This window comes from Octopus sinensis, linkage group LG10 (assembly GCF_006345805.1).
Source record: "Octopus sinensis linkage group LG10, ASM634580v1, whole genome shotgun sequence".
NCBI classification, from domain to species: Eukaryota; Metazoa; Mollusca; class Cephalopoda; order Octopoda; family Octopodidae; genus Octopus; species Octopus sinensis.
In genome coordinates this window covers 33,611,496-33,627,180 of record NC_043006.1, presented here as the reverse complement: position 1 = coordinate 33,627,180, position 15,685 = coordinate 33,611,496, and the positions used below count along the sequence as shown (strand labels likewise).

Below are 15,685 nucleotides of genomic sequence, written 5' to 3'. Positions count from 1 at the left end.
GCAAGAAATCTTGAAATAAAACTGAATAATGATACACGCATGCATGCACACACACACACATATGCATACATACATATATGTACACTGATATTATTTGTAGTAGCAAACGAAAGAAAAAGATTCAGTCACCACAAACAATTTAATTAGGTTGGCTGAAAAAAGAACTGGTAACTATGAACAGTTCCTCTGTGTAGGAATCATGTTGCTCATGAGGTTTACCATGTTGGAATGTTCCAACGTGGCGATCTGACAAATGGCATGACTCCCACGCAGGTAAAGTATTTGTAGTTGCCAGTTCTAGTTTCAACTGACCAAATTACATACACACTGAACATTTCTAGAGATTGTATCGAAATCAAAATATTTTGGCAAACTTGTGGAATTTGATCCAAATTGATAACCTCTCTTCTTCATTTTGATGTCTATCCAACTCTACATTAATGAATCTATTTGAGAATTCTCAAAACCAAAGTGTCTTGGCTTTGCATATTTTATTGTTGCTTGGTCTGGTCCCTGGTCAATCTGGATTGAGTAAACTTCATCCCAAAGCTGTTCCTGCTGTGACCATCACACCTGTTACACCTTTTTAGTTGTATCTGAAACTATCAAACAGCCATTTTTCTGTTTTCTTTTCTTTTTGTTTTTCTTCAGAGACAAAGAAAAGGTGCAGGTGTGGTGACCATGTGGTAAGAAGTTTACTTCCCAACTGCATGGTTTTGGGTTCACTCCCCCGCTGTGCAAGTATTTTTAGCAAGTGTCTTTTACTATAGCCCTGGGCTAACCAGAGCCTTGTGAGGGGATTTGGTTGCTGGAAACTGAAAGAAGCCCATCATATGTGCATATATATATAATGTAAAATCCTCATCATCATTTGACATGTTTCCCATGCTATTGACATCATATGATAGTTGTATGTGGGTATTATTGTCATGCAAGTTGTGTCCTTCAATTCCAATCTTCCATGAAAACATGTCTGGCCATCAGGAAATATAACCTTACTTATTAACATGAAGGGCTCCAGGCTGTAGAAAAACTGTCTCAACGTATTCCATCCAACTCATGGAAGCATGCTTGGAGAAGTGGGCATTAAACAGTGATGATGATGATGTGTGTGTGTGTGTGTATATATATATATATATATATATATATGTAGAGTTAATCCAAACATGACAGCACAAAAAACAACAATGCGAGGACGTGGAACAAATATAGTATTATTGGACGCTTAGGAAAGAAGAAGGGTTTAATGTTTCGAGCGGAGCTCTTCGTTGGAAACATAGGAGAAAGAAAGATCCTAAGAAGGGAAGACAGAGGGAAAAAAATAGCCAACGGTACACACGTGGTCACATTTTGACACCAGGACTGTGGAGTTGAAACTAAAAATTTCGTCTCCGACTCCTCAACTATTGGCACCTCCGACTCTGACTCCTCTTTATGTAATGAAGTGATCTCATAAAGCATATGCATGCACTTGTACTTTGAGTAGGCCTATAGGTTATAACTGGTTTATATTAAAGAATAGAGATATTGTGAGTTTTACCAATTCCAACTCCTGCTACTCTTTAATTGTTTCCGACTCTGACTCCACGAATCCGACTCCAACTCCACAGCCCTGATACACACACATTCACGCACATATACACATTAGATTCTACACAGTTCTGAGAGAAGGTTGTAAGTGAAACTTTAATGTTTCGACCTTATAAAACAGTACATGTGTGTCTGGTAAAACTACATAATCTATTTATTATATGATTTATATTTCTTCTTTAATTTGGTACATTTAGTATTTGTTTTGCTTTAATTGCATTTTTATTTCAAATTGTTAAAATTGATAAAGTTCTTTTATTGATTAATATATATTTCATTCTAAATTTTTATATTTTTTGCAGGATTTAAGTGCCTTTGCTATGCCATTGCTTGAAAATGGTTTGCCAGAATCTGAACTTGATGGAGAGTACCGATATCGTACTGGATCCACAGGACGTAAAACAAATTTCTTGGGAAAAAAAGACAGTCGACATCGAAGTAAATCTGGAGATGAGAGCAAAGGTCATTCACCGAATTCCTCGAAAGTTAAAAGTTTCTTTGACACTTTCCGTCCTCGGTCAAAATCTGATGTTTCTGGAGTTAAAAAACCAAAGAAGCCGCCATTGACTGGAAGCATTGAGATAGATGAGTCGACCAGCCTGCACTTGCATGCATCATCTCCATTCGAGCAGAACGGTGTACATTCTTTAAGTATCAGTCCGAACACACTCTCGCCAATGGGACAGATTCTGGAAGAGCAAATGGTAGGTCAGTTCAAGCCAAACTCTGGACCAACAACACCTGTCGAACAGTTTATAAATATATTTCGAGCTCGATCTAATTCTGATTCCAGGACAAAACCTAGACACCCTCCCCTTATGACTCAGGTATGTTGTGGAATGCATGCTTTCTTCAAGGTCAACATTGCTATTAATTACAGTATAACAAGGTTTGGGGCTAATGCAGTTTCGCACCTCTCCTTGAAAAATGCACTTTTTTTAAAAAAGATTTTTTCGGATCCCTATGTTTTAGATGTCGGAGATTACGAATATAGGGGTGTTCCCCCCGCCCCCCCATTTAAATTGAAATTTTATTTTTTTTCCCCTATGTTTTAGATGGCAGAGATTCTGAATATGCAGGAAACCACATTTTCAAAATTTTAAATTCAATAAGCAAAAAGATATGTGTATAAAGAGATAGATATGAATGTCTTTCTGGGGCTAAAAGCAACAGTAACACCGCCTTCTATAGGACTGCCACATTTAGTTGACAAAGATATTTTATGAATAAATGGACAGGGATAAATAGACAGATAAATAAATGGATGAAAAAGTTCAAAACTTAAAATTGAGGGAGGGGGTGAAATTTGAGCCCCTTATTAGACTTTATAACATTAATTATTAAACATTAATGTTTGTTTCTCATAAAATGGTGTATATTTAATTTACATTAAATTATTATTTATGATTATTTAAGGCAGACACAAGAAAAACACAAATTCTTTTCACTTTAATGCTTTTGTCTGTATTTAATTTCGATTTGCATATGTTCGTCAATTCGTTACGATCGGCGCAGGAGTGGCTGTGTGGTAAGAAGCTTGCTTCCCAACCACATGGTTCCAGGTTCAGTCCCACTGCATGGCACCTTGGGCGAGTGTCTTCTACAGTAGCCTCGGGCCGACCAATGCCTTGTGAGTGCATTTGGTAAACGGAAACTGAAAGAAGCCCCTCATATATATATATATGTATGTGTGTGTTTGTTATTTGTGTCTGTGTTTGGGTTGGGGGTGAAATTTAAAAAAAAATTTTTTCTGCTTATTTGTAATCTCCAACATATAAAATATAGGAATCTGAAAAAATTTTTTTTGAAAAAATGCATTTTTCAAGGAGTGGTTCTTATCTATTTAATTTAGTGGACAGGGTTGTCTCACTTTTTGTATTAAAACAACTAATTATTATTCTAATCAACTAGTAATAGCTTCAATGGGCATACTAAAGATGTATGATCACTAACTGTGTCCTGAAGACACTATTTCCTGCCATGAGTAGGTGGGTGATTGGAGGAAAGATAAAGAGTATAAGGATGGGGGTTAGCTTGGCTAGTTAGTTTGATAGAATACTTCCCTCTTCCAGTTTAAAGTCATAAGTGATGGTAAACTCATCACTGTACCCCAGTGAAACAGTTGTCATTGCTTGAGCTGTTTTCAGTTCATAGCAGAATCACCTCCAGACTGCTTTGTGTTTTTGTATTTGTATGAAACTGTTGTTTTGTGCATATCTACCAATGTAATTATATGGAACTGGAAATGAAAAATTTCCAAGTAATTTTGATATAGATAGGGTGTAAAAATGTTCTCAAATATTCTCAAAGTATATCAAAGAAAAATTTTGTAGTTACTTACATTTAATTAAAATAACTGAATAAAGGTAAGAGAGAGAGAGACAGACAAACAGGTAGACAGTGTTGCAAAGGTAAAAATGGTAAAAGTAACAAGTGTGCAGGATAAAGAAGAACAGCATTAAATTAAATAAGAGGGGAAAGGGTACAATGAGAGAGATGAAAAAAATTAAAGGGAGAAAGACATTAAAAAAACTAAACTGAATGAGGAAAAGAGTGAAAGAGAAAGTTATGAGGATACAGAAATAGACAAACTGTTAGAAATAGAGGCAGTAAAGAAAGAGAGGGAAAGAGAGACAGACAGCGTTTTAAGGAAACAGTACAAGAAAAAGTTGTAAAAATACAGTGAAATTGAAATTTATAAGAATTATCTAACTAATATAGACTTTAATAATTTTAGTAAAACTTACATACTCACAACTAATTAACTAGCAGCTTTCTTTTATGATAATATAATAGAGCTACTTATTGAATCTATTTACAGCCAATTGTCATGGATTATTTGTGAGTTAAGTTTCTGGGTTGAAAATAAAACACGGTGACTATTTTGTTGTAAGCCATTGAGAAAGTTTTTATGTGATCGCTCAACTTACTAGAGATAGTGCCCAGTTTTCCCTCAAACTACACCCTACCATCTTAAAAAACAAACACACACACACACACATTGAATGATATTGTCCAGGGGACACTAATTCTCCAGAAAATAAACAAGATGTTCACAACTGGAATGCCTTTGATCATAGACCGTATGAATCAGAGACGATTTGGAGATAATCAACAACACAGCATGCGTGTGTGTGTGTATGTGTGTGACATTGTAGTTACCATAAACAGTTCCTTGTAGTTCTAACAATTCCCATTTATTCTCTGTGGATTTAAGTCATAAGTTCTTGTTATGTTTTTGTCTACATTGTTTTGTTTTTTTTAGATTATTACCAAGGTGTTTCTTACTATTAATATGAGATTATGTTTCTGTTTTCAGTTCCTACATTATTATTTATTATTATTACCATTGTCATCGTCATCATCATCATCATCTGCCATTTTGGCTAGTGTGGCAGAGCCATCAGTACACCAGACAAAATGCTCAGCAACATTTCCTCCATTTTTATGTTCTGTGTTCAAATTGCATTGAGGTTGACTTTGCCTTTCATCCTTTCAGAATCAATAAAATAAGTACCGGTTGCATACTGGGGTTAATAAAATCCTCTATCCTCCTCACTCCCGCTACATTTCAGGCCTTGTGTCTATAGTAGAAACAGTACCAAAAGCATACTACTGAGAATTCAGTGCAGATGGGTAGGACATGTTATTGAATGAAAGATGACCACATTCCAGAAATTCTTTTGTATGGCCAACAAGTAGAGGAAATACTACAGTAGGGAAGACCCATCCTTAGGTCATATAAGGATAAGTTGAAGCAATCACTAAAGTCTCTTCAGATTAACTTGACATCTTGGGGTAGTCATTGCTTGATTAATCTGCAAGGCATAAAATGTGTCATGATGCATCAAAGCAATTTGAGTTGAAGAAATAGACCAATAAAAGAATTATATCTTGCAATCTATGGACACATTCGTCCAATTCCAGACAAAATCAAAATCATCAGTGTCCCCAGTGTAACTTCATAGCAGAATCAATTCCGAGACTCAAATTACATTCACACATCCATCGCAAATAGATGCACCTTCTTTTATTTTTAAAGCTGTTTCTTCTTTGTCTCACTTTTTTCTTTTCTTTTCCTTCAAACACTCATACATCAAAACCGAAAGGAGTGACCATCATCATCATCATCATCATTATTATTATTATTATTGTTATTAAAGGCAGTGAGCTGGCAGAATCATTAGCACGCTGGATGAAATGCTTAACGGTATTTTGCCCATCACTACATTCTCAGTTTAAGTTCTGCTGAGGCCGACTTTGCCTTTCATCCTTTTGGGGATCAATGAATTGGGTACCCCTCTCGCAAATTTCAGACCTTGTGTCTATAGTAGAAAGGATTATAATTATTATTCTTATTAAAAATGTAGCGGGCTAGCAAAATTGTTAGCATGCTGGATAAAATGCTGCTACGTTCTGAGTTCAAATTCCACTGAGGTTGACTTTGCCTTTCATCCTTTCAGGGTCGATTAAATAAGTACCAGTTACAAACTGGGGTCGATATAATTGACTTAACCTGTTTGTCTGTCCTTGTTTGTCCTCTCTGTGTTTAGCCCCCTGTGGGTAGTAAAGAAATAGGTATTTCGCCCGTCGCTACATTCTGAGTTCAAATTCCACCAACTTTGCCTATCATCTTTTCGGGGTCGATGAAATAAGTACCTGTTATGCACTGGGGTTGATGAAATCGACTATCCCCCTCCCCCAAATTTCAGGCCTTGTGCCCATAGTAGAAAAGATTATTATTTAAGATGTCACACAGTATCCAATATCATGATGTTGATTGAAGATATTGTATCTACCAGAGGATTTTGTACTGTCTGTCAAGTCACAACAAGGACCTCAGACACACAGTACTTTACACAATATGCGTGCAGTTCCTAGTAATGCTGATTATTATTATTATTATTATTATTATTAAGAAGGCAGCATGTTGACAGTTTCTTTAGCATGAGACTGGGAAACCACCTCTAGGACTCTATATGACTTGGGAAGAATCCCCTTTGTTCTTTATACTTTTTTTTATCCCAATATGGCCATCCTCTTGGTTGCATAGTTCTTGACAACTCTCCATACTTTATTTACATTTGATGAATATTTGTCCTCTGGGTCGCATACTTATTGATGCTGTCTGGGAAACAGTTGGTAAACAACCCAGGGGATTGAGTCTACTTTCAATATGCACCTTATAAGCTAAAGACACATCTGAGGAAGGAAGAAAACGGTTTTATCTTGGATTTGTAGAATTCCTTGATTCTCATTTGGTAGCTGTCTCACTATTTTCCTTCTTTTGCATATCATTGTTTCAATACCTCTTGTTAATAATAATAATAATAATAATAATAATAGCACCTCTTGTTTTTGTTATCAGTTCTGTATAAAACTCCACCCCATCATTTTTGTAATATGCAATCTTAATGTCTTTTCATTTGCTACTCTTGTGGCAAACAAAAGACAGCATTGATCATGGCTGTGTGGTAAGAAGTTTGCTTCCCAGCCGCATGATTCTGGATTCAGTCCCACTGTGTGGCACCTAGAACAAGTGTCTTCTACTATGGATGGAAGCACTCCGTCAGTTCCGATGACGAGGGTTCCGGTTGATCCGATCAACGGAACAGCCTGCTTGTGAAATTAACGTGTAAGTGGCTGAGCACTCCACAGACACGTGTACCCTTAACGTAGTTCTCGGGGATATTCAGCGTGACACAGAGAGTGACAAGGCCGGCCCTTTGAAATACAGGTACAACAGAAACAGGAAGTAAGAGTGAGAGAAAGTTGTGGTGAAAGAGTACAGCAGGGATCACCACCATCCCTGCCGGAGCCTCGTGGAGCTTTAGGTGTTTTCACTCAATAAACACTCACAACGCCCGGTCTGGGAATCGAAAACGCGATCCTACGACCGCGAGTCCGCTGCCCTAACCACTGGGCCATTGTGCCTCCACGTCTTCTACTATGGCCTCAGGCCAATCAAAGCCTTGTGAGTGGATGTGGTGGATGGAAACTGAAAGAAGCCCATTATGTGTGTATATATGTATGCTGTGTGTGTATCTTTGTGTTTGTCCCCCATCACTGCTTGACAACTGGTGATGGTGTGTTTATGTTCCTGTAACTTAGCAGTTTAGCAAAAGAGACTGATAGAGTATGTACCAGAGTTTAAAAAGATAATCGATTCATTTGAGTGGTGCCCCAGTATAGCCCTAGTCTAATGACTGAAACAAGTAAAAGCTAGAAAATTCTCATTATTACCTCTGCCTTGGCTGAGGTGGAGATATTGTTTTCAGTTGTATTTGTTTGTTTGACCACAGAAAAGATATTTCAAGAACCACTGGATGTATTCGGATGAAACTTTCAGAGATGTTTGACCTCATGGCTGGCACTAACTGATTATATTTTGGGATCAATCCAGTACTGGACAAGGATTCTGGATTATTTTTCCAGTTTTTTTTTACTTAAGTTTAGAGAGCGGTCGGGTTCAGTTTTAGTATTCTTGTTTTTGGGAGCAATTGAGTTTAGTTCAGATATTCTCATTTTAAAAATCATCTCTGGCTAATTATTGAGAGAACGTTGCTGTTGCCTTGGCAGAGGTTTGCACTCTCTGAGAGCTCTTGTTATTATTAACATCATCCTCATCATCATCACCATCACCATCATGTGTGTCATGACTCTGAAATTAAGTTTTTCCATTTATTTGTACCAACCACATCCCTGGCAGTAGCATCTATGAATTCCCAGTAGACAATCATCATCATCATCATTCACTGCAACTAGTGGCAGAGCCTGGCAACAGGAAAAAATAATAGAAAGATAGCAAATAATACAAATGTCAACCATCTCGACTCTTTCAGCCAATCAATTGACACAGTCTCAACCATAGTGAGTTCTAAAAGTCTCCTTTGATTGATTGTAATAGTCACATGTTGTGGATATAATAACACAACGAAAACTCTACAACAGCAGCAGCAGCAGCAGTGAAGAAGCCTCTACATGGTTACTCAACCTGTTAGACATAGCAGCTAAATGTTCCTTATATCACATCTTTAATATCTTAATAATAAGGGTCACGTCAGATAATGTAGTCAGGGTCACATCATGTCTGATTCAAATTGCAGGTTAGGCATGGTTGGATCACATTAGATCAGGTCTTATCTGTCAAGTGACCGAGGGCTATACAACTACAATAATAGAATCAACCACATTTTTATCTCTTTAAACTATTTTTTTTTTCTTTGTTGACTTAATCCTTCTATGATTGTTAATGCTGCTATTGAGAAGTGACTAAATTTAACCGTATCCATGGAAACATGCGATGGACAACGCTTGGCTGTCTGCAATGCTACCATTTATTAGACATTTTAAAGCGCCAACAAACAAGCTTTTATCTACAAAGTGTCCAGGGTTCCTTATAAACTTTTTTGTTGTTTCAACAAATTGAAAACACGCTCTTTTTTTTGTCTTTTTCTCAGAGAAGCATTTGAGAAGACTATATATATATAATATATAGTGTACATTTAAACACATAAGGAATCCACTCGTGGAATTCAACACGCTAGAAAGAACAGCTAGGTTCTATAACCACAAAAATTAGGGATAAAATTCGACAGGAACAAAATGAAAAATAAAATCATTTTACCATCAAGCTTCCTGGACCAATTGGTTTCTGATTTTAGTTTAGCAAGCAAATAATATTTGCTCACGAGGTGAAATCATCCTCAACGGGTACACCTTGGGTTAAATATATAAACAACGAGGCAATCAAACTATATGCCTCCCGTTTATATATCCTAATTTTTTCAAAATCTACTGCCCAGACGCAGCCCTTCGCCAGCAATAAAAAAATGCCAACTTTTAAAACTGAAAATTATCCAAGGACTTAGTGAAAATTTTAATTAATTTTCCATCTCCCTTTGATATGTTTAAATACATATATATACATATATATATATATATATATATATATATATATATATATACGTCCATGGAGACGTTGACGACGATGATGATATATATATAAACAATTGCAGCGTGGAAGGTGTTGTAAGCCATTTAAGAAACACACAAAAGCCGTTCGATTCACTTCAACATTTAAGTTTAATTTGTCAAAATATTTTCGTCGCTAAAATCCGCGACCTGTTCACTGACAAAAATCCGTCAGTGAACAGGTCGCGGATTTTAGCGACGAAAATATTTTGACAAATTAAACTTAAATGTTGAAGTGAATCGAACGGCTTTTGTGTGTTTCTTAAATGGCTTACAAACACCTTCCACACGGCAATTGTTTTCGTTTCAGCACACGATCTCAGATCAAATTACTTGCTATGCGAGTACATCTCCGTAATATATATATATATATATATATGAATATATAGATGTGTGTGTGTGTGTAAAGATATGGCCACAGCTCTGAGCTGAAACAACAAAGATAAAATAAAATATATATATGAATATATAAATATATATACATACATCAATAAATATATATATATATGTGTGTGTGTGACTATGAATTTGCCTCCTCTCACTCAACAGCAATCAACTTTGATTTTGATGATGATAAATGATGAGTGATGTTCATCTTAAAAATAGTAGGATAAAAAATAATTACTAGAATATATTATGATGATGATGATGATGATGATGATGCCTGTGTATCACAAATTTATCTGAATTAAATATGTGGAGGATATGAAAGTTAAGGAGAAAGTTTTTAATATCAGAAACCTTCAATGTACACAACGTTGATGACTCTTTTGCTGCATTGGTTTGTTAAAATGGCTGCAGGGATGAAAGGGGTTCAAAAAGGAAAATATGACATGGCATGGGTCAAAATAAGCTGGACATTGCCTGGAAGATATTGCAGGAGACATAATCATTTACATTATTTACATTTGACAGATATTTGTCCTCATCTTCTTTGTTGTTAACACAACGTTTCACTGATTTACCCTCCAGCCTTCATCAGGTGTCTTGGGGAAATTTTGAACCTGGGTCATCACTAATTATTGGATCAGACATGGTCTGGGTTTGAAGCAGGTGGTACACTTACTAGTTAATTCATAGCTGGGACCCTGGCAGAATAGACCTGGGAACAATTGTAGCTAAGAGATGGTTCCACATTCCTCAAGACCCTGGAACTCCACCAAGGCCCCACTACCAGATGCAGTTTAAAGTCTTGTCCACGACCTCTATGTGTGTGTGTTTCTGTGTCTTTTCTTCAATCTTACATGATTGCTGTAAACGAGTGTCACTCTCATACAAGTGGTGTCCTTCGTTTCCAATCTGCCATGAAAACATGTCTGATCACAGAGCAAATATCACATTGCTTGGAAACAGTCGAGGATTGGCAAAAGAAAGGGAATCTGGCTGTAGAAAATCCACCTCAACAAATTCCAGCTGGGAAAAGTTGATGTTATGATGACGATGGTGTTGATGATAATGTATGCATGGCAGGAGGGTGCTATACCAAAGTTAGGGCTGTTTCGAGACAGTCAAACAATTTTACATTTTCTCTTCCTCATCACAGGAATCAGTCTTTTATATGTAACTTTTCCTCCATCAAATATATTGATAATTTACTTCCTTACAAATTCAACAATATCATTGGCAGAGGGCAGCATTGTTTAGTCTATAAAATCTGCAAAACCCAGGAACCAAAATCTTATTCAGTTATTCATTTCATTTAATAAAATCTCTCACCTTTTCAAAGCATTTTTCTTACAATAAGGGACCAGTTCCCTTTCTTCACCAACATGATTAATCAGCCTTGCCACAATCTTTTCAGTCCTAAGGTTGCATAGATTCTCTGTAACTTTCAAGTCTATCTCTCTTTTCCAAATGAAAAATGAGTCTTACGTTCACAATAGCTGCTCTGCTAGCTTTCTTTAATTTATGGGTTTTTTGAGAATTATCTAGAAACACAAATATGTGTGTGTGTGAGAGAGAGATAGAAAGAGAGAGAGAGTTAAATAGGAAGAGTGATAGGAGCTATATCTATCTATCTATCTGTCTGTCTATCTATCTATCTATCTATATCTATCTTTATCAATCTATATCTATCTGTCTGTCTATCTATATCAATCAATCTATCTATCTATCTATCTGTCTGTATGTATATATGTGCAATTGTGTATCTGTGTATATACACATATCTCTCTCTCTCTCTCTCTCTCTCTCTCTCTCCCTCTGTCTATCTATCTATCTATCTATCTATCTGTATGCATCTATGTGTAATTGTGTGTGTATCTGTATATATACACATATGTATATGTATGTGTGTGATTGTATGTATATATGTATATATATGTGTGTGTATTTATGCACACACACATACACATGCACACACACACACATGCACACACACACACACACACACACACACACATACACACATGAAGCCAAGAGAATTGCTAAGATAGTTAGATAACATCTATTTGTGTTCACAGCCAATGCTTGTAGAGCAAAAACCAACAAATTAAATATAGATATATAATGAAATAAATAATTCATCGGAAATAATTCAACAGACATTCAACAATTGCTGCAGGTTCCATGTAATGTAGAGACGACTTAAGAGCTAAATGCAGAGCATTATTATATTACAGAAACCAATTAGTAAAATAATATACAATATCTAGAATAATAAAAAGAAGAATACAACAAAGGTAAACAAGAAAAGCAAGAATGAAAGAAGGAAGGCAGGAAGGAGAGATTGCATCATAAGTTAAGCTTGTTAATGCTGCTGAGCTGTTACAGGTAGAGGAATTGTGTGTGTGTGTGTGAAGTCTTCTGATGAGCTGATCAACAGAAATGTCTAATTGACTGGGATTAGGTGAAAGATATTTCTTCAGTTAAGTGAAGGTCCTTGCTGTTGTGTGAAATAAAGAGCTTAAAATATATATTAATGCTCAAAGAAAGTGTGTGTGTGTGTGTATGTATATATAATTTATATAAAAGGTTATAATAAATGCCAGCATGGCTGTGTGGTAAGAAGCTTGCTTCTCAACCCCATCGTTCCAGGTTCAGTCCCACTGTGTGGCACCTTGGGCAAGTGTCTTCTACTATAGCTTTGGACCTGCAAAAACCTTGTGAGTGGATTTGGTAGACGGAAACTGAAAGAAGCTTATAATGTGTATGTGTGTGTGTGACACAAACACATGGTTTGATAACTGGTATTAGTATGTTTACATCCTCATAACTTAGTGATTCAGCAAGAGAGATCGATAGAATAAGTACCAGACTTTGAATAAAAATAAGTGGTAGAGTTGAATCATTTGACTAAAAATGCACAACAGGGTGTAAGAATCTTGAGAGAAAAGTTGAACATAAGAGGCATCAGATGTGGTGTGCAGGAGAGAAGACTGTGCTGATGTGGTGATGTGATGTGTATGGAGATGGACAGCTGTGTAAAGAAGTATCAATCTCTAACTGTGGAGAGAAACTGTGGTAGAGGTAGACCCAGGAAGACATGGAATGAGGTGGTGAAGCATGACCTTCGAACTTTGGGCCTCACAGAGGCAATGACTAGTGACCAAGACCTTTGGCATGCCAGCCCAGTCAAACTGCCCAACCCATGCCAGCGTGGATAACAGGCATTAAATCAAAGTGGAAGAAGGTAAACATTGAAATTTCAGGTTTCAACAAACTGATACCCATGAAACCTGAAGGAATTTTGAATGTGTGTGTGTGTGTGTTTTGGGAGAGAAGATGGAGGGAATTGGGTGAGGAGAGACACAAAAAGGAAGGAGAGAGAGAAGGTGACAAAGATGCCATTAGCTGAAGGAGATCTAGGCATGTACAAGATCATCAATTTAATTAGAGATAAGATTAAGATAATCTCTGTAAAGCTGATATATTCTGAAAGCATGCATGTATTTATTCAATTATTCTGTCTCAGATTTAGTGAACAATTGTGGTATTGGTGACATGTTTCTAATGAGCCACACAGCGAGTTTGCAGCATTACTTAGGACTAAAACAACATGAGATTGTCTGTACTATAGGTCTGGAACAAATCCCACACACACACACATATTTAAAATGATGCTCCACGTTTTTTGTTTTTGATAGGGCTCAGTTTCAGTTCTGTTGTTGATTTCTACATCTCTTGTCATTATGTATGCACATACATACAAACATATTTATGTATGTTAATCATTATTTTTTAAATGCATTCTTTCATGCTGGCATGTACTTGATAATATATCTATATATATATGTATATGGTGTCGAAACCATCATGATATCTGTGGGGCAGCTGATAATGGGGGTATGTTGGATTGTTGATATGGCTGTTATTGTATATGTGGAATAGTTTTATAACACATAAAATGCATTCATGCTAGTGCCATGTGAAGTACACTTGTGCAGGTGCTGCATAAATCCACCCATGCCAGTGGCATATACAAAAGCACCCGGCACACTCTGTAAGTTGGTTGGCATTAGGAAGGGCATCCATTCATAGAAACCTTGCCAAAACAGACAATTAGAGTCTGGACAGCTCCAACCGTCCAACCCATGCCAGCATGGAAAGCAGACAGTAAATGATGGTGAGAATGATATATACATATCTTTGGCGATGCAAACAAGAATACAACTCAAAACACAAGTATATATATTTTATTAATATTTAGCAGAATAAATTGAAGGACCAAAAGCTTTGTGCATTAACACTTATCAGTTTATATATATATATATATATACACACACACACACACACACACACACACACACACACACACACACATATATTGCTGTGCTTGAGAATTATATTATTGATTTTATTATCATTTTTAAATTGTTACACTAGATAATAACAGAGTCAATAGTATCTTCGCGAATTATTTTTCTCATGAATTATTTGTTCCATATTGAAATTATATATATATATATAGTTCATAGATGAGATTCACATATTCTTCATATGGAATACACTTTGTAGTGCACAAGAGATTTAAACTTGAACGGGTTTAGAAATAAACGTAGGGATAATAAGTTGGACTGATCATTATATAAAGTGTATTAATACATGAAATACAAAAAATGTATATATGTAGGCATATAAAAAGCTCCGACTTACACAGGGTACAAATGATATAGAGAATTAAAGGGGTGGAGAAAAAGTATCACAAATCCATCAGCTGTTTCTGGGGGCTCGGTGGTCCATAGTAATGTTTGTAGAGTGATTCCATCATGGGATGAGACAAGCCTCCATCTTCAGAGAGATCTTACATTTAAGATGTTGAAGGAGAGAAGTTCACATATACTCATTTTTTGTATTTCATGTATTTAATATATATTAAATATTGATCTGTCTAATTTGCTTATCCCTAATTTACTTATCGGTAGCCACTACACACATTTTTTTCTCCCCTTGTTTCTTTCTGTGTTCCTTTCTGTGGAAGAGCCTAGGCTCGAAATGTTAAAGACTTTTTCAATTCCTGAGCTTTATACAAATACATCTGTTTGTTTTCTACACCACCTGTCTTCGTCTTTTGTTTTTTTCGTGAATTCTCCCTATATGGCATCATCATCATCATCATCATTTAACGTCCGTTTTCCGCACTAGCACGGGTTGGACGGTTTCGACCGGGATCTGGGGAGCTCGGGACTGCCCCAGGCTCCAGTCTAGTCTGGCAGTGTTTCTACAGCTGGATGCCCTTCCTAACGCCAACCACTCCGCGAGTGTAGTGGGTGTTTTTTACGTGCCACCTGCACAGGTGCCAGAGGGGTCTGGCATCGGCCACGTTCGGATGGTGCTTTTTATGGGGGGGGGGTGCAGAAATATAGGGGATATATATATATATATATATATATACATATTATATACATATATATAAACTGAACTACAAAAGAAACATTGCACACACATTTAACAGAAACTGGTTTATTAACAAACTATCATAGTATTGATTGAAGCTTGCTAATTAAGAAACCGTTCTTTCCTATTGATAAAACATCATTTCCTGAAACATGCTTGACATCACATGGTGTCACATGATGACGGAGTGTTCTGGAGCCAAAGAGATGAACTCAATATCCCATGTGACCGCCGTTAGTGTTGATTACCACCAGGCATCTTCTGTACATTGGATGCACCAAACGAT

General features: G+C 36.5%; 1 protein-coding gene across 9 annotated transcripts in view; it reads left to right on the top strand.

The window, feature by feature from the left end:
* The window catches only part of LOC115216595 (5'-AMP-activated protein kinase subunit gamma-1), a 764,404-nt gene that overhangs the window by 584,948 nt on the left and 163,771 nt on the right, over window positions 1-15,685 (top strand). For 7 of the 9 annotated variants that reach the window (XM_036506548.1, XM_036506547.1, XM_036506549.1 and 4 more), the window contains one exon: window positions 1,893-2,417. The exons of the other annotated variants lie outside the window; for them this stretch is intronic. In XM_036506548.1, the coding sequence (XP_036362441.1) occupies window positions 1,893-2,417 (525 nt within the window). The remainder of the gene's footprint in view (window positions 1-1,892; window positions 2,418-15,685) is intronic. 9 annotated transcript variants of the gene reach the window in all.